This window comes from Octopus bimaculoides, chromosome 7 (genome assembly GCF_046866305.1).
Source record: "Octopus bimaculoides isolate indiv1 chromosome 7, ASM4686630v1, whole genome shotgun sequence".
NCBI classification, from domain to species: domain Eukaryota; kingdom Metazoa; phylum Mollusca; class Cephalopoda; order Octopoda; family Octopodidae; genus Octopus; species Octopus bimaculoides.
Window position 1 is genome coordinate 31,997,831 of NC_142934.1, and position 18,663 is coordinate 32,016,493.

The following is an 18,663-nucleotide window of genomic DNA, read 5'->3' on the forward strand; positions in this document are numbered from 1 at the left end:
CTGTATTCTGCAAGAATCCCAAGGAAGATTCTTGAAATTTGAGAAGATTTGTTTTCACCAAACCACAAGACATCTCTGCTACTGAAAGTAGCATGCAATTGCTTTATAATTACCATATGATGGTGGCTAAAACAAAACAAAAAAGAAACAAAAATTATTTGCCTGTATTTGTTTTAAATTTGACATTCTGGATAGTTGAAACGGAGTTAGTTCATTTGCAGTCTAGAAAAGGAGAAATAAGTTTAAAATTTGTTGTTTTTTTATTCAAAGTGGAATAAAGGATTATTGTTTGAATATCAATTATTCCCTTTTTCTGCTCTTTTCTTTTTTAATCATCGACAGCTGCGTTGAATTGTGTATCTATCGTCTAACTGACCATCACAAACATGTTAAAGATGCCTACAGTTCCCTGTTGAAAGCCATCCCTTTAAATCTAACAGCATGGTACGTTGAGAGATTCATTTCTATTCACCATCATTTCTATTTTTAAGATCTCTTTTTATTATGATATTGTTTTCATTTGTGCTGTATACGTTTCTCAGGGAATTATATTTTTCAGCTAATATAAGGCATTTATTAGGAAGTAACTTAAGCGTTTCTATCTTGTTTTTGTATCAATTTAAAATATACAGTATACACATGTGCAGAATGGCTGTGTGGTTAAGAAGTTCACTTTCCTACACATGGTTTTGGGTTCAGTCCTACTGCATTGCACCTTGAGCAAGTATCTTCTGCTATAACCCCAGGTCAACCAAAACCTTGCAAATGGATTTGATAGATGGAAACTAAAAGAAGTCCATTGTGTGTGTGCACACATGTTTTGTGTTTCCTTCTCTTAGTATGTGGGATAGTTGTAAATGAGCATTACCATCATACAAGTCATACAAGTGATGTCTTTCCATGTTAACATGTCCAACGACGGGGAAGTATTATCTTATTTGGAAGCAAGGGAGGGTTGGTGATAAAAAGAGCATTCAGCTATAGAAAATCTTCCTTGACAAATTCTTTCTGACCCATACAAGCATGGAAAAGTGGACATTAAAATGATGGCAACACTGTTCAGGTTAATGGTAGGAAGAACAATTAACTATAAAAAATAACAATCAATTACTCTTTTAAAGCCATTTCGCCCATGAGAATGGGGTGGTGTTATTGTTGTTTAGCCCCAAGTCAGTCCTGATTAGGGACATTCCAGCTGTGATCATCCCGTCCTTTTAGGTGTGTTTGGGACTACAGTATCTAATGTATACTTTTTCTGTTTTTAAAATGTAGGGTATGATTTTAGGGGTTTCTAAATACAGTAGATTAAGTGACTATGAAGAGGCTCCTAAAAATGGGATGTGATGTTATATAGTTTGACAAATACTATAAAAGAATACAAGATAATGTTTTCTAACAGTGGCCACACGTTTTTGGGGAGAATATAGTCAATTATTTTATGGTGGGCTCTTTCCAGTTTCCATCTATAAAAATCCACTCACAGAGCTATAGTAGAAGACATGAGCCTAAAGTGCTGCATCTCCAAGTTCATTATTGCCTTTATAATGTGAAACTAATATTTCAAGTACTCAATTTGAAACATTAAACATTTGTTAATGACTAATTGATAACCTTTGGAATGTTGTCCAAGCTGAGAAGCTCAGTTTAGACTAGTTTGCTTGCCATCTTTTACTCCAACACAATACAAAATGTGTCTAACTGCTCTAGATATTTAATGAGTTACTTCAGAGCTAACTGGCCATTCAACAAACCACTAACACAATATTACAAAACAACACTTCATAGTGGTTAATTGAATTCTCTCATCTATTTCCCTATTATAAAGTGGTTTATCAGTGATTTAAACATTTGTTTCTTTTTTTCTCTTTGGATTTTTTTATTTGCAGCCTTTCTACTTTGGTGAGGCTGGAAGATGGACTACAGACGAAAACTAGCTGCAAAGTAAGAGGCCTTAAAGCTGCTTGGTTGGCCCGCCGTCAGCACATATGCCGCACACAGCCAGCTATATTTCATTCACACAACTTTAGACAAGTCATGGCTTACATACTACAAAACAACATGCCAAGGTAAATTGATTTCCTTTCTCTCTCTCTGTTCCTATCTCCTTCCATCTCATTCTTATTCTGTTTGTCTCAAGTATATTCTACATATCTGATCAAAATGTTTAATTTTTAATTAAATTTATTTAAAACTTCAAATTTTGTAAATTATACTTGATGAAGCAAAAATATTAATTTTTGATGAGAAAAAGATATAGTTGATTAAATCCATCTCAGTATATTACTCTATTTGATGTTGGTTAGCCCTAGGTCAGTCCTGCATAGATGTAAATTCATAAATTGTTTGTTAGTGAAGGTATGATCTACAGACAATTATTCAGTCAGTCCTCTCCTATCTATCATCGCAGCTTTTATTCAGACAATGTATATAGAAATGACTTATCCAAAGCATTCTTTTAGAAGATGGTAGGATGTGACTTAAAGGAAATTTCACTCAGTGAGTGGAGTGCTTCAACTGGTGTTTCTTTTTGTTGATCCTAGCAAATCTAAAATCAGAAATTATAAGACAAAACCAAGTTCTGTAATGTATTTAATTTAATCTACCTTTGCAATAATCCACTGCCCTTAAATGTGTGTGTCATTAATATAAAAACTTGATGTATTTCAATGAAGGAAATCTATGATCGCTTTCACCAGTACGTCATTTACACAGCTCTTGCTGGCAAACATTCTAGATATTACATTACAAGAAAACTATACTTGTTTTGAAGTGAAGTTTTCTGCTGTTAGATATACATATAATATTTTTAACTATTAACATTCCGTTGTTATATATACTTTTTTATCATCAGCATTATGTTAACATCCACTTTTCCATGCTTGCATGGGTAAGATGGGTTTCATCAAAACAAATTTTCTATACTCTGGTTCCCTTTCTGTTGCCAACTCTCACTTTTTCCCCTTGGTCAGACATATTTTTCACAGAAGACTTGAAATGAATGACACCACTAGTATGATGGTGACACTCACTCAGTTATCATATAATGGAAAAACAAGGTGATACAACTATCATACACAAACACACATATACATGATGAGCTGTTTTCAATGTCTGTCCACCAAATCATCTTACATAGCTTTGGCCAACCCTGGGTTATAGTAGAAGACTCCAGCCCAAGGTAGCATACAGTGGGACTGAATCCGAAGCTGTGTGGTTGGGAAATAAACTTAAACCCCACATCCACTAACATTTACATACATAATTTTACATATCCTCATACATATGCTTATGGGCCATTCTTGCATTAAATTTTATTTACTGTTTCTCTTTTTCAGTACATTTGGTTCATTAAATTGGTTGGAAAGTATGTTCTTCAGTCAAATGTCAGAGAAAGAAGAGGAGAAAAAAGATGATGCCGTGACACTAGCATCTTTGGTAAGCAATGCCTATAACTGTTTTTGTTGAATTTGGTTTCATTTAATTAGCAAAAATTTTCAGTAATTTGGATGGTTTTAATATAGGACTAATGTTTATACATAGTTATATTAAAATCATGTTTAATAAAGAACCTGTTTAACTGGTGTGATCTTCCCTATATTCATGTAATTATGAAATTTGAGAGCTAAGCACATTTATACAAGTGGTCTGAAGTAGATTCATATTTATGGGTTAAGATCCAAAACTATTGATCATATATTCACTATTGCAGATATTTGTGATATATTCTTGACAGTCCTGGTTTAGGACGAATGATGCTGTAACTTAGCCCCAGGGGACATCATCTCCAGCTGGCTATACGACATGATCTGTGTCCTTATAGTTTTGAACAAGGGAATCTAGCACCCCCACTTAGCTCAAAACAATATCTGTGTATCACAATTTCCGGGTTATTTCCCTTCATCAGCACAGAGTAATTGTTTGGCTAGAGGTTCATTCTTTACTACAGGCACAATGCCTAAACACAGAGGGGATATACACAGACATGTGGGAACAAAAAACACATGAAAGGATGTATGTAAAATGAATTAAATAACAATGAAAATGAGACGGCTATCTCGCTTCCGCTCCGAGATGAAACCGTGAATTCCTTTTTCCTTTAAAACTTTACATTTTAAATAACAATTTCCACCCCTGCTCTGAGGTGAAACTGCGACTTCCCTTTTCTTTTTCACCTTACAATTTTAAAGAAAACATTTTAAAACAAATTGTTCATTCATATAGTTACAGGATTTATTTTCTTTTTCTTTTTTTATTTAAACCAAAAAGTTTAACCAAATGTTTTCTTCTGTCTTTCACAGTCTTTAAAATAAATCACGACTTACCACTTCATCTTCTCCTTTTCATCCACATAATTCACCATTGAAGCACGAGGTTCAACATCCACCTCAGGCCTTAGTGGGTTCACTCTTTCATAATGTCTTCCAATTTTGAAATTCTTTTAACTTTTAGGGTGTCCTACTTCATTTAAAAAGTCTTGTTCCTGTTTGTATCTTGCATGTCTGTTTTTTTTTTTTGTGGGGGGGCTCTGTAATTCTTGGCTTCCCTGTGATTGTGTCTATGTGTTCATTTGATTGTAATTCTGCATATTTCGTCTCTGTGTCTATGTCTTTAGATTTCCGTAATTCTGAGTTATCTTGTTTCTGTTCGTCTATACTTCTGTCTCTTTGCATGTCTATGTGTTTGAGTGTCTGTGGGTTTGAATGTTTCTGTACTTGTAAGTCCTTTACTGGTGATCCTACTGGTAAATCTTCCCCGTTTCTCGTTGTTGGTTGGGTTTCCTCTTCTGTTGCTTTGTACTTCTTCAATTCCACTATCGTTTTTTTTTCTTTTTTTCTTGCTTTCACCTCCACAAAATTCCCCCGTCTTGTTCTGTTATTTGTTTCTGCTATTTCTCTACCATTTATTCTCCTAAATACTCTCCTCTACACTTTCCACTGCTGCTCTAGGGCATTTCTTTCTCAAGTGCCCTCTTTCACCACATTTGTAACACTTTGGGGGTCTCCTCTCTAACATTATCTCCAGCTTTTCTTCATTTGGTAGCTCTAAAGTTTCAGGTATTTCGTTGTAATATTTTGGGCTCAATGCACAGATTATCTCTAATCCGTAGCCCCTCTACTTCACTTGTTGGGTTTGGCTTATCATGCCCATCTTCACGTCTTCACTTTCTTTCCTCATCTCCGAATAAAATATTGCAGCTATTATCCACTCTGGATCTGTCCACAGTGGGATTCTTCCTACCCTAATTCTGACAATTCTTTTGTCCAAACAGTTTGGCATCAAAGTCCATTTTTCTCCCTGTATCAGCTTGTTGGAGGTTTTTTTCCGCCCATTCTTCTGATATAAAGGTTACCACTATAGACGCATATCTCTTTCCTCTCATAAAGAACTCTATGCTGTCTCCTATATGTACTTCCAAAATTTCTTGTATTTCTTCCTGCGGTGCGTGTTCATTTCTTCTGTTTTCATTTGAAAACATTCTGAATATGACTGTCTTCTTTTCCATTTTCATTTTTTCCTCCTCTGGTAGGGTCATTTTTATATTTGACCCTTCCTTCTCTACCATACTACTATATTTCTTTATCAGCTCTCCATTCCACTGTAACATCTGTTTCCACACAGATCTCCAGCAGCTTCTGCATAACTTCTCATTTTTCTTGGTTATTCACCACCACCCAACAATGGTGGCTTTGCAAAAGAAATTTGCCTAGAGTTCTTCAAAATAACAACAAAAAAAATGTTTGGGTAGAGCTGGCACTGCCAAATTCCAATTCGAAATATATAGTTTTCAAAGTGACAACTAGTCACTGATCTATAAATTTAAAAATTACTATTTTTAAATCTCTATTTTTAAAACGTGAGATATTCAGTATTTTGTAGTAAAGATTGTTTGCCAACATAACATGGCAGTCCTGGTTTGGGACGAATGCTGCTGTAATTTATCCCCAGGGAATTTGGCTTGGCAGCTCCATCTCTAGCCGAACAATTATTCTGTACTGATGAAGGGGAATAACCCAGAAATCGCGATACGCAGATATTGTTTTGAGCTGAGCGGGAGTGCTAGATTCCCTTGTTCGAAAATATAAGGACACAGATCATGTTGTATAGCCAGCTGAAGACGATGTTTCCTGGGGCTAAATTACAGCAACATTAGTCCTAAACCAGGACTGCCTTGTTATGTTGGCAAACAGTCTTTACTACAAAGTACTGTTGCTGAATATCTTATGTTGTGAGATTTAAAAATAGTAATTTCCTGCTTCCTTTGTTTAACTTTAATAAAAAAAATAATCAGGTTGATCCTATTTTTTAGTTGAGTGGTTAGCGATAGGAAGGGATTCTTATTGTAAATATGATCTCTGCAGCAACAGCAATTTCATCTGTGTAAGCATAGTAAAATTGGTTATAAAATAGTAACTGTGAAGTAATGGTATTGTCAGATGGTTTTATACTACATTGGTTTCTAGTTTTAGACATCTATTTATAAAGTATTGATATATGAACAGGTGCATACATGTCTTCAGCTGGGTTTTAGTTGATGATTTGCTTTTGCCTCTTGTAAAGGTGGAAATCACACTACTATGACTGCTGTTCTTGTGCCCTATATCTTTATATTTCAGGCAATTTATTGTACAAAACTCTTTAGTGGTTAGCATAATGGATCTAGTTTCAAAAATCTTTGGTCTTGTGCTGATGCAGATAACCAAATTTGAGAAAATGTGACTTTTCTTGCTAAATTGGGAAAATGGGTGTACAACATGATGAAATTATTTTATTCCTTTCATATCTTATTTTGGTTTTAAAAATTTCACATTACAATGTCAGTAGTGTTTGATTGCTAATAGAAAAGTTTGTGGGGTTATATGTTATCATCTGTGTTGTGCTTATTATAAAGACATCTAACTCTTATATAGTTTGGTCCATGGATGTGTAAATAATTACCACAAAGTAAATACAGATCCCCTCAGTAATAAGTGGCAGCATTATAATTGTTTCATTAAATTTTGGGTGTTGTAAGTGAACATAGGCTCTGCCAGTTGATTTCCCTAGTGACAACACATAAAAACAGTTTTTAGTTGTAACTTAGCAATAATTATATGACTCCCTAATATTATTGTAGTGTGTACTTTGATAATTTTCATTGTAGGTGAGCGGGAATTATGCACTGCTGTGGTTCTGGTCAACATGGGAAGCTGCTCAGTTCTGTGTCTTGTCTCGCCTGAGAACTCCACTAGGCAAACCACAAGAGACATTCACAACGATTGAGAGCGTCATAAAAGCTTATGCAGCTGAAATCCGAAACAAGGGAGATTTAGAAGATGGCCTGAAATCCTATGATCCCAAAAAAGGTATGTGTTTTAAATGGATCATCTATCTGTAGAACTGTCTCTCAAGTTAATATTTCCTACCTAACAGATCTACACCAATTTCTTTTCAGTTGTTGCAAGTTTTTCCTGCTGCTGTTGCTACTCATGTTTTATTGTTATAAAACTGTGTAATTCTGACTTGTGAAATCATTATCATCATTTAACTCTTTCGTTACCAAGTCGCCTGAAAAAAATTTTGGTTCATGTGACCAAGCTGCCCAAAACCGCCCGTAATCACATGTTCATATTTAAATGAGAATATCAGAGCAAATTTCGTTAGTACATTCGTGAAAACACATGATTATACTGCATAAACAGTTCGGCTACAGTTTTGTACATTGATTGATTTGTTATTTTAATTCTGTGAATTTTGGGAGATTTTTTTCCAAACTTGTTCCTGTTGTGTTTCGAAAATTTGTAATTCTGACAAAAAATGGATACGAATTTCATTCTGTCAAGCAGCGAGTCATAATTTGAAGGATTTTCCACTGAAGACCTTGATAAATCTAACTCTATAACTGAAAAAAAAAGCACGTGGTATTTGATAATGAATCTGATGTTTCATTTTCTGAAAGTGAAAGCAGTGAATCCGAGAGCTCCGATGATAGCAATAAAGAGAATGAATTGGTACCTGAATGGAGTGAAAATTTGAAAACTTTCTTTCAGTGATTTTTCTGAAGAAACTGGACCAAGTCACAGTCTTTCCCACGAGAGCAAAGCTTTGGACTATTTCTTTTTACTTTTTCCTATGAACTTATTTGAAACAAACCGTTACGCTGAAAGTAAGCAAAATATAAAAAAGGATAGTTTGTGGTTTTCCACAAGCTTGAATGAAATTAAGGCATATTTTGCCTTAAATATTATTATGGGCATTAGTAAGCTACCCAGAATAACAAATTACTGGAGTTGTGATGAACCCTTTGGAGATGAATATGTCTCCAATATAATGACGAGGACATGATTTTTGAAATTGACTCAGTATTTACATATCAGAGACACGAGCAGTACACCAGTACGTGGAGAACCAAACTTTGATCCCTTATTTAAAATAAGACCCTCATTGACTATGTTTAAAACACATATAAAACAGTTTATAAACCAGGGAGATATTTATCTATTGATGAGGGTATGGTGGGCTAGAAAGGCCGAGTGTGTTTTCGACAATATATGCCAGGAAAGCCCACAAAATGGGGTATCAAAGTTTGGAAAATTTGTGAATCAAACACTGGGTACTGCTCTGGATTTGAATTTTATACTGGAAAAAGAGACAATTATGTAAGTCAGCATGACCTAGGGTCTGATGTGGTCTGGAATTAATCACTTCCATACCATAACCAGGTCTGTATATTATTTTTTGACCGATTTTTCAGTTCGGTCAAACTTGCAGAGAATTTAGATACTGTGGCAACACATACATGTGCTACAGTGATCGCTAGTAGTAAAGGACTGCCATTGGATATAAAAAAAGCAAAATTTTAAAAAAAAGGTGAAATAATTCAACAGCAGAAAGGAAATTTGCTTGTGACCGTATACAGAGATAAGAGGCAGATTAATTTTCTGTCTACCTGTGCACGGCCACATGTGGATGAAAATGGCACACCATTTGTGAACCTCGATTATAACAGGTACATGGGTGGTGTAGATCGGCTGAATCAGATGATGTCTTATTATCCAGTTGGCAGACGGGGGGATAAATGGTGGCTATACCTGGTTTGGTATATAGTATATATGAGTATTACTAATGCATCTATACTATATAGCAAATTGGGACTGGCTCGAAAGCGATGCGACTGTCTGCAATTCCAAGCAGATATAGCGACACAACTAAGAGCTAGTTAATCTTCAAAAAAAAATAACTGTAGGGAGAAAAAGCAAAGCCTGCCAGAGGGATATCCCTCTGAATTCAGCCAATCTTCATAAATTAGAAAAAAATCAAGGGTTGCAAAAAGCAGTGTCGATAAATAAAAGCGTTAGAGTTGTTTAATGAAACCAGACTAAATTTATGATTATGTTAGAAATTATTTGAAACACATAAGGGGTGTATTTTGGTTAGAAATATGGTAACGAAAGTTTAATGTTCACTTTTCCATGCTGTGATGTCCTTCCCATTGCCAGCCCTCGCCTGTTTTCAAGCAAAGTAATATTGCCCCATGACTAAATCTGTTTTTCTTAGAAGTCTGGAAATGAACAACATTGCTTGTATGACAGAGATGCTCATTTACAACTATCACATGATAAACAAGGACACCCACCCACACACACAACAGATTTAATAGTTTCCATCTATTGAATCTATTCACAAAGCTTTGATCGACCCTGGACTATAATAGAAGACACTTACTCAAGGTGCCTTGCCATGGGATGGAATCTGAGACCACATAATTGGGAAGCAAGCTTCTTAACCATCAGCTATGCCTTCTTACAGATTTAGAATTCATTCCAAATTCAAATTAAAACTCAATCTAACTGTGATGAAAGTCACTAAACACTAGTGAATGATACGTCATCATAATCGTTTATATTTTTTTCCATGTCATTATGGGCTGGACAGCTTTAGTTTAGCACAGTGTCCTTACATTTATTGTAGCCAATTGCCATCTCCTTCATGAAGTTTAACATTCTGAGCTCAGCCTTCGGCTCTTCTACTCAAATTTTTCTCAGTCTTCTTCCACAGCAATGTTGATGATGATTTCTGCCTTCAAAGACATCCCTTCCTTCTTGTTGAACTCTCACTGTAGTATATATGCATTTGTTTTTAATGTTGAACAGGTGAGAAAAATGCAGACTACAATGCTTCAGTGCGAGTGCATCTACTGCTGCAATTTATGGAACATTTAGAGAAACAACTATACAATGCTTATGAAGGTTGTGCAGTTGCAATGTCTGCTGCACCAAAGGTGAGTTCTGTTTAACTTAAATATACACACTTTTAACAGTGGAAGTTCTGCCACAGATCTAGATATTCAACTTCCAGAAATAAATAATTATACATAGGCAAAATCTCAATTCAGCTTCTACAATGTCACTTGATTTACGAAAAATAGTAACTAAATTACCTTCAAATCAAAAATAAAAAGGGAAGGATACAGTGGCATTGGTTCTTAAATGCAAGTGTCCTGGGGTTGATATTGAAGCAAAGTCACTTGTTTATTAGTCTCAAGTCACTAGATGTAAATATGGTGGCTATCAGCACACTAAATTTCCTACACACAACCATTCAGGTTTCTTCTGGACAGCTATAATGTGTACATATTATCAATTCAAATTGAATGTAGTGGTAGTACTGTTTTGTAAGGGTCTGGATCTCAAGACAATAGACCATCTTCTTGGATCAGGATGGTGGTCTTGGAATGAACATCAATGAAGATGAGATTCATTTAGACTAGTGACCGTTTATACTCTGATTGTAACAGGGACAGCTGAACTGTTTTGGTATTGAAAGTTTGTGGGGACATCTTACTCATTAAATGAGCAGGACATTCCTTAGTGAAAGCCCATTTGAGATGCATGCATGTGACAAAACGATTTTGTGTGGACTTGTCCAATTTTCAAGCATTGCTAATTTGTGGAGTTATGTTGAACAACTGTTGTTACATGTAGGATGGATGTGGCTTCAGTTAAGTTCACCATGAAGATTGTCCGCTGTCTTTCTTGGTGAGGAAAAGCTGACAGTTTTTCTGTGTCTGGCAGCATTGGAAAAAGAGGGTTATGAGGAACAAAGTTGAAAATACTAAAGACAGATACTTTCCTCTTTGGTGAAGTCTTCATTTGGAGTTGCTACACTTCAGTGTATTTACTAAAGAGTGAGTGATTGTGGTAAGAGTTGTTCATGTAAAAGGATCTACTCTCAGCATGTATCTGTAGGCCAAAGAACAAAGCTGGAAGAAGACACATCAATTTTGCCTTTTGTCCCACCTATAAAATAAAGTACCGGTCAAGTACTGGGTTGATGGTATCAACTACCCACTTCTCTCTCTCTCCAAATTTCAGGCCTTGTATCACTGCTAGAAACAATTATGAGTAGGGGATTGGCAGAATTGTTAGTGTTGAAGAGTATTTCTTCCAGTTTTTTATTTTCTGAGTTCAAATCCTACTGAGGTCAACTTTGCTTTCATCCTTTTGGAGTTGATAAATTGAAGTATCTTGTTTAAGTTTAAACATTCTGGTTTCGTTCTGATTTAATGAATTTTTGTGTTGTGTATGTATGAATGACATGATGTAGACTGACAATTAATTCCAGGACAGCCATCTTGTCTTTGTTCTTAGTGTATCAAGGATTATATTATCCTTAGGAATGTGGGGATTTGAAGTAGAATTTGCTTTTGTTAAAAGATGCTTTGCGTGACGATCCCACAACTGGTCATCTTTTCTAATGCTTCTTGCTCAGCCATGAAGCTAGGAATGGTGGCACATTTTCCAACTATGCTACACAAGAAGGGAATTAGTATATTGTACCCAGGAGTTACGTGTTCAATGTCTGAACTTAGGTCACAGTAGTATATCCCCATAAGGAAAAGGTTTTTGCTTAGTTGTATTGCAGGTAAAATTTTAAACACTGTACACCTTTAGATGTTATGTTTACTTTCGTTTACTTCTTTTTAATTTCTTTGCTTTGTGTAGAATCTATAGTCAGTTTTATTAGTGTTATTTCAGGTATTATTTTGTATTAGATAAGATGAATGCAGAATTTGTGTCTTTAAGCTGTCAACTTGGAACTACATTAAATCATTTCCTTTGAGCCACATTAACCACAAATAATTACCTGTATATTTGACTACTCTTTTTTTTTAAATTTATTTTTTCAACGAGCTCATCATCATTCATAAATTACTCACTTTCTTCTTTTTCGCAGCCTGTTCGCACATTTTTCCGCACTAATAAAGGTACTTGTCAAGAATGGTTGAACCGTATCAGAACATGCATAATGATGATTGCTCTCCATTGCGGCATGCCCTCTATGGTCATACGACAAGCCTCTGAACTGTTGTGGGAACTTAAGGAATCAAATAACTCTCAGGTCAGTACATCCATTGCTTAATTGATTTTAACAATCCCTATCATTGCCACTGATATGCACCACACCATCTCCAATTTTCTAGTTGAATTCACCTCATTTGTGTTGGTTGTATTTCTGTTTCTGATCTATGTCAGAAAACATTACTCTCATTCTTTTGTTATTGCTTTGTAGGTCATCGTCATTCTCCTGTGTTCCTCTTATACTCAACTCTATTCTTCTAGATCCATGTTATACTAATCTCATCTTCATTATTCTTCTGATTCAAGGGAAATGCCCATGGTCTGTGGACAATGTTCTTTCTCATTAGACATAACAATATTATTGATTAAAGATTATTTACCAACATAACATGACAGTCCTGGTTTAGGACGAATGTTGCTCTCATTTAGCCCTGCGAGACATCGTCTCCAGTTGGCTATGTGACACAATCTGTGTCCTTATATTTTCGAACAAGGGCATTTAGCACCTCCACTCAGCTCAAAACAACATCTGTGTGTTGTGATTTCCAGGTTATTTCCCTTCATCAGCACAGAATAATTGTTTGGCTAGAGGTGGCACTGCCAAATTCCTGTTTGAAATATATAGTTTTCAAAGTGACAACTAATCACTAATCTAAAGAAATAGAAAATTACTATTTGTAAATCTCTCAACAGATATTGTTTTGAACTGAGTGGGGGTGCTAAATGTCATTGTTCGAAAATATAAGGACACAGATTGTGTCGTATAGCCAGCTGGAGACGATGTCTCCTGGGGCTGAATTACAGCAACATTCTTCCATTGCCATGTTATGTTGGCAAATAATCATTACTCTAGAGTACTGTTGCTCAATATCTCTCATTGAGAGATTTACAGATAGTAATTTTCAATATTATTGATGAAAATTTTAAATGATATGGTATGATATTTATAAAGTTCAAACAGAATTTGTTGAGACAGATTTCTACAGTTGGATGCTCTCCTTGTCATCAACCCTCACTTGTTTGTGAGTAAGCTAATATTATCCCATCACCAGGCATGTTTCTATGGACACCTATTTACAACTATCATGTGATGTTAAGGCAAAACACACACACATATATATGATAGGCTTTTAGTTTTTGACTACCAAATCCACTCACAAAGCTTTGACTCAAAGTATTACGCAGTTGGGTTGAATCCAAAATCATGTGGTTGGAAAGCAAATACCTGACCAAACAGTCACACTTGTACCTACCATGCCTGCAGTTAAAATCTACATAAAATAAAGGCAATGAAATTTGATTGCTCTTAGTTAAACCTGCTTTCATGGCAAACCACATTACAGCAACTTCTGAAGGAAAGCTTTGTTAGACTGCAGGTCCACCCAATTCTGACATTTCCAAACTATTTTTCACTCTTTGTTGTTGTCATATATTGTTTGTCTGCAGCACATTGATGACACTACAACACCTGATTAAGAGCAAGTTCTCCCGCTGCTTTGCCACTTTTGTCCAACCATGTTTTGATATTGTCCATCCATTGTGTTCTTTGCTTGCCTCTTGATCTACTACCCTCTACTCTTCCTTCCATGATAATTTTTTCCAGACCTCAGCTTCTTTGAATATGGCCATAATAGATGACCATTTTTCACAATGTTCAGAGGTTGTCGTCTTTAACCTATTCATTGTAACACTTATTTGTCCAGTGGTCTTTGTAAGAGACTCACTTTTACAATAATGTCTGAGAAATCTATTTCATTTAGTAATCATCAAATCTCACTCTGTTAAGTATTATCATGCAGGCTTTTTATAGTGAAGAAATGGATCAAATGTTTTGAAGTAACTTATAGGTCTAGCATGCCACATATTTCTTCAATTAATTTTAACAAACTGAGTGAAATGTAAACTGGTAGTGGGGCTGATCAGTGTTGGAAATATTTGAACTATAAAGTATCTTGGATTGTTTTTTTTAATCTACAATCAAACACTTCTAAATATTAACCATTGCTCAAATTCTTTTATTATTTTTTCCAACCCAAACTAAGCACCTCTTTAATATTGTATCATTTTCTTTTCACAGGGGAGTGAGTTTGAACACATAATTATATTCATGGTTCAGGCATTGGTAGAATTAAAATGCCCTGAAGCTGTACAAGGAATTTACAATTGGTGCAAAGATGTTATTGGACGTAAAGTTCCTTGGATAAAAGCAATGATTGAAAAAGCATGTGGCAGGTGAGTTAATTCTTGTTAATTGCAACTTCCTCTTTGGACATCCAATCATATATCCAGCTACCAAATTTTTTTCTTTTTAATTGTTATTTTTATTTAATTATCATCTTTACTATCCATTTTGGTATCTCTGAAACTAGAAAGTTCTATGTTTCTTTTTACTTCAGTGATTACTAAAAAGACACCCATTTGGTGTAAGCAGTCCACAATTTTTTTTCTGCTGGTTGGTCAACATTTTTGCTATTCGTCTCCTTGTAGCTATCCCTTTCTCTGTTTCTCGTAATGATTTTGTTCTTTTCAAACTTTAATTTTTGTTGTTATTATTAAGAATAAGGCCGAGTTGGCAAAATTGTTAGCACATTAGAGAAAATGCTAAGCAGTATAAAGTACCAATCAACTACTGAGGCTAACAGGATTGATTTGTTCCCTGCCCCTAAAATTACAGCTTTGTACAAAAATTAGAAACAATTTTTATTATGAAGACTCATGGTTGGCTGAATGAGTAGAGTGCTAAATTCTGTACAATATTTACTTAGATCCTTCTTCATTTTATGTAGAAATGCCACTGAATGAAATGTAACTAAGGAGGGAGTGTTGATTTTTAGTTGTACCAGTAATGTATGCAAGTTTTATCAGCAATATTCATTTATAAATTTTGTTTCCTTGTTACGAAGACATTGTTAATCATTATTTGTATTTTTTATAGATATGAACTTGCTGCAAAAGAATGCAAATTGTTCTTGAAAAGTGCTCTTACCAAAGAAGGTGAAGAAAGAAAAGTTGATTCCCGTTCTTCTTCACCAGACATCAACTCTCATAGTAGTGAGGACTTGAATCGAAAAGTGATATTGACTAAATTTATAGAACCAGACCGGCTTCTTATACACTTTATCAGTAATGAGGTAGGTTGGATAACTGTGAAGAGTTCATTTTCAGATGCTGCATTCCTTTTGATCTTTTAGGAATCTAAACATTTAACAGAGATTTAGGAATTTTTTTGTGAACAGAAATCTTAAAATTTTATAGAATGCTGTATGGCTTAAGGATGGAAACTTCATATCATGTTGCTACTGTCCTACTCAAAGTTGACTGCTTAAAATTTTTTGATACTAACCTGCTTCTATCAGACTTTGTTTCTATTAGACAATCTTCTTGTTTTAAAGTTATCTAGATTTAAAATTTAAAACATTCCATCATAATTTCTTGCAAACTTATGTCTTAATTACTAACTTAATAATAAGTTATTTTACTAAATTCTTCGCTATTTTCAGAATTAATTAAAACAAAGATAGTGTGCTTCAGCAGAAATATAGTAACAAAGGGGTTAATCAGCAGCAACAATGTATTATTGCTGAATTTCATTCCATTAGTGTTGTTGTTTTCCAATCTTTCTATGAGTGAATGATATGATGAAGCTGTCATCTTATCATCATGGCTGTATAATTGTAGTGACTTGAGGAACTCCCTTATTTTTTTGTCTACATATATGAGTAGAAATCGTGATGCAATAGCCAGTTACTTTAATCTTTTGTAATTAGTAATAATCCTTTCATGAGTGGTTAGTAGCCTTGTCCCTAAGGAATAAAAGGAAACAAGAGTGTGAGTAACAGAAGTGAAATGAGTACAACATGGAAATGAAACTGTATTTAGTTGTAGCAATTACTGTCCTCTCTCTCTCTCCTTATTCATTCATTGATCATCATCATCATATGTCCACTTTCCATGTTGGCATGGGTTACACAGTTTGACTGGAACTGGTAAGCTGGAGAGCTGCACCAGGTTCCAGTCTGATTTGACATGGTTTCTACAGCTGGATGCCCTTCCTATTGCCAATTGCTCTGAGAATGTAATTGGTGCTTTTTACATGCCACCAACACTACACTGGTAATGGCCATGACTACAATTTCATGGGTGCCATTTACAAGGCACTGGCTTGACGAATCTTCCCAAGCACAGCATATCGCCATGGTCTCAGTCATTTGTTATCACCTCCATGAGGCCCAACATTCGAATTTCATGCTACTGGCAACAGCCACAATTATGATTTCACAGGTGCCATTTACATGACGCCAGCAACAGCCACGACTATGATTTCACTTGACTTGATGAGTCTTCATTCATACATATATATTTCATGTTGATGATCTATGCTTGCATTTGTTGGTTTCACAGGATCCAATGGGTCCAAGACTGCATTGTACTTCATTGTCTACTTTGGCATGGTTTCTACAGCTCAATGCTCTTCCTAACACCAGCCACCATACAATGTGTACTGAGTATTTTTTTTTCCATGTTACTAGCAATAGTGAGGTCACCATGCAGCTTGCATGCATCCTGAGAGGCAGCTTTAACCTAGGAAATGACAAGATAAAAGTATGATTGAAGGGTTCAGGGCAGAACATGTTTTTGCTGTAGAGGATCTATATAACTATTCTCATTTGGAAGAGAGGGTGGGGCTGGAAAGAGATAAAAATAGTGAAGGGCTGTTTGTGTGGCCCCTCAAGGTACAAGGTGAGTAGAAGTGAGTGGGGACAGAATAGGGTGTGTAGATGGTTAGAGGCTGCAAGAGTGTTTAGGAGAATGAGAGATGGAGAAAAGGTGAGGGGCTGTGAATATAACAAATGGAGAATAAATTTTAAGGGATGATAAGTAGGGAAGGATAGGTAACAACTGTATAAATTGGACAAGGTTGAGGGGTGGATGCAGTGAATGGTGAATAAGGGGTGGGAGGTAACCAATGATGCATGGGAGTGAAGAGTGAATTGCAATGATAATACGATGTAACAATAAAAATTTACATACACCCTACCTCCACAAACCAACAAAACCACTTCCTCACATTTCCTCTTTCATGCACTATGCTTATCTCTTACTCCCCAATCTTGTCTTCACTGCCCTGCTCACTGTATCATTGCTATCCCATAGTACCCCACCCCTTTTATATACCCAAGTTCTCATCAGTCACTGTATTCCCTACCTCCTCTCCCTACTGATGCTTCTTTGGCAATACTCTGCCACTTATATTATGACTGCTGTACCCTGAGGGCATGCCTTGGCACTTGACACCATCTGTCTCTCTCTTCCTTTACTCTACCATCCCATCTATATTCTGATCCTCACTCCTTGTTAGTATGCCCTGGCACTTCAACACCATCCCTCTCCTGCTCTCTCACTCTTACTATCTTCCATTCTTTCTCTTGCTCTTCCCTCTGGCTGGTCAACTTTTGTTAAGACATTTGTTTTTTTTTTCCCCATTGAGGGAAAAAGTATTTTGTCAATATACGGGCAACACACACATGTACACACACCTATTGCATACATGTTTATGTGTGTGTGTGACTGAAGCCATTTTCACATAAATACGGTGATCTTTCGATATGAGAACTGTGTTTATGACTTCTTATGGCACGTGTATTTGTTTATGTTTCTGAAGAAGATCATCGCTTTCCGTAAAAATTTTAAAAAATTTTTTACATATGTGGGTTGAGGGGAAAGATCTTTTGAAGTCAGCGTGAAAGCAAAACAGACTGAGAGAGTGCGATTGGATCAGGGAAGTTCTTTTGAAGTTGGCATGCTGTGTGTGTGTGTGTGTGTGTGTGTGTGTTTGATGGGGCGTGCGAGCCAAATTGTGGTGTGTATGTGAAGTTCTTTTGTTAGTGTGTGTGAAGAGACTGAGAGAGTAATGTTGCTGGTGTGTGTTTGAGAGAGACAGGTTATGTATGTATGAATAGCTTCAGTGACACTCACGCATAAACAAAACATACATACACCTATTGCATGCATGTTTTTTGTACACATACATGTTCATGTGCGTGTGTATTAACTTTTTTTGTGAGTGGATGTGTGATTGACAGTAAAAGAGAGAGAGAGGTTGTTATGTATATATGTATGTATATATATATATATATATATATATATATATATATATATATATATATTTAAAATGCAGAGATGCCTATAATAGGCATCTCTGCATTTTAAATGAATAATACATAGTCTATTGACTGTTTTTTTACTCTCGCTAGACCACTGGTGGTAAATAAAATTTCTAAAATTTTTTTGCTACCCTATAATTTATATATATATATATATATAT

General features: G+C 35.5%; 1 protein-coding gene across 2 annotated transcripts in view; it reads left to right on the forward strand.

Annotated features, from left to right (window-relative positions):
- LOC106882826 (serine/threonine-protein kinase SMG1) overlaps positions 1-18,663 on the forward strand; it is a 182,020-nt gene that overhangs the window by 61,506 nt on the left and 101,851 nt on the right. For both annotated transcript variants that reach the window (XM_089355110.1, XM_089355109.1), the window contains 8 exons: positions 343-444; positions 1,887-2,066; positions 3,336-3,435; positions 7,142-7,343; positions 10,131-10,258; positions 12,214-12,378; positions 14,416-14,570; positions 15,274-15,469. In XM_089355110.1, the coding sequence (XP_089211236.1) occupies positions 343-444; positions 1,887-2,066; positions 3,336-3,435; positions 7,142-7,343; positions 10,131-10,258; positions 12,214-12,378; positions 14,416-14,570; positions 15,274-15,469 (1,228 nt within the window). The remainder of the gene's footprint in view (positions 1-342; positions 445-1,886; positions 2,067-3,335; positions 3,436-7,141; positions 7,344-10,130; positions 10,259-12,213; positions 12,379-14,415; positions 14,571-15,273; positions 15,470-18,663) is intronic.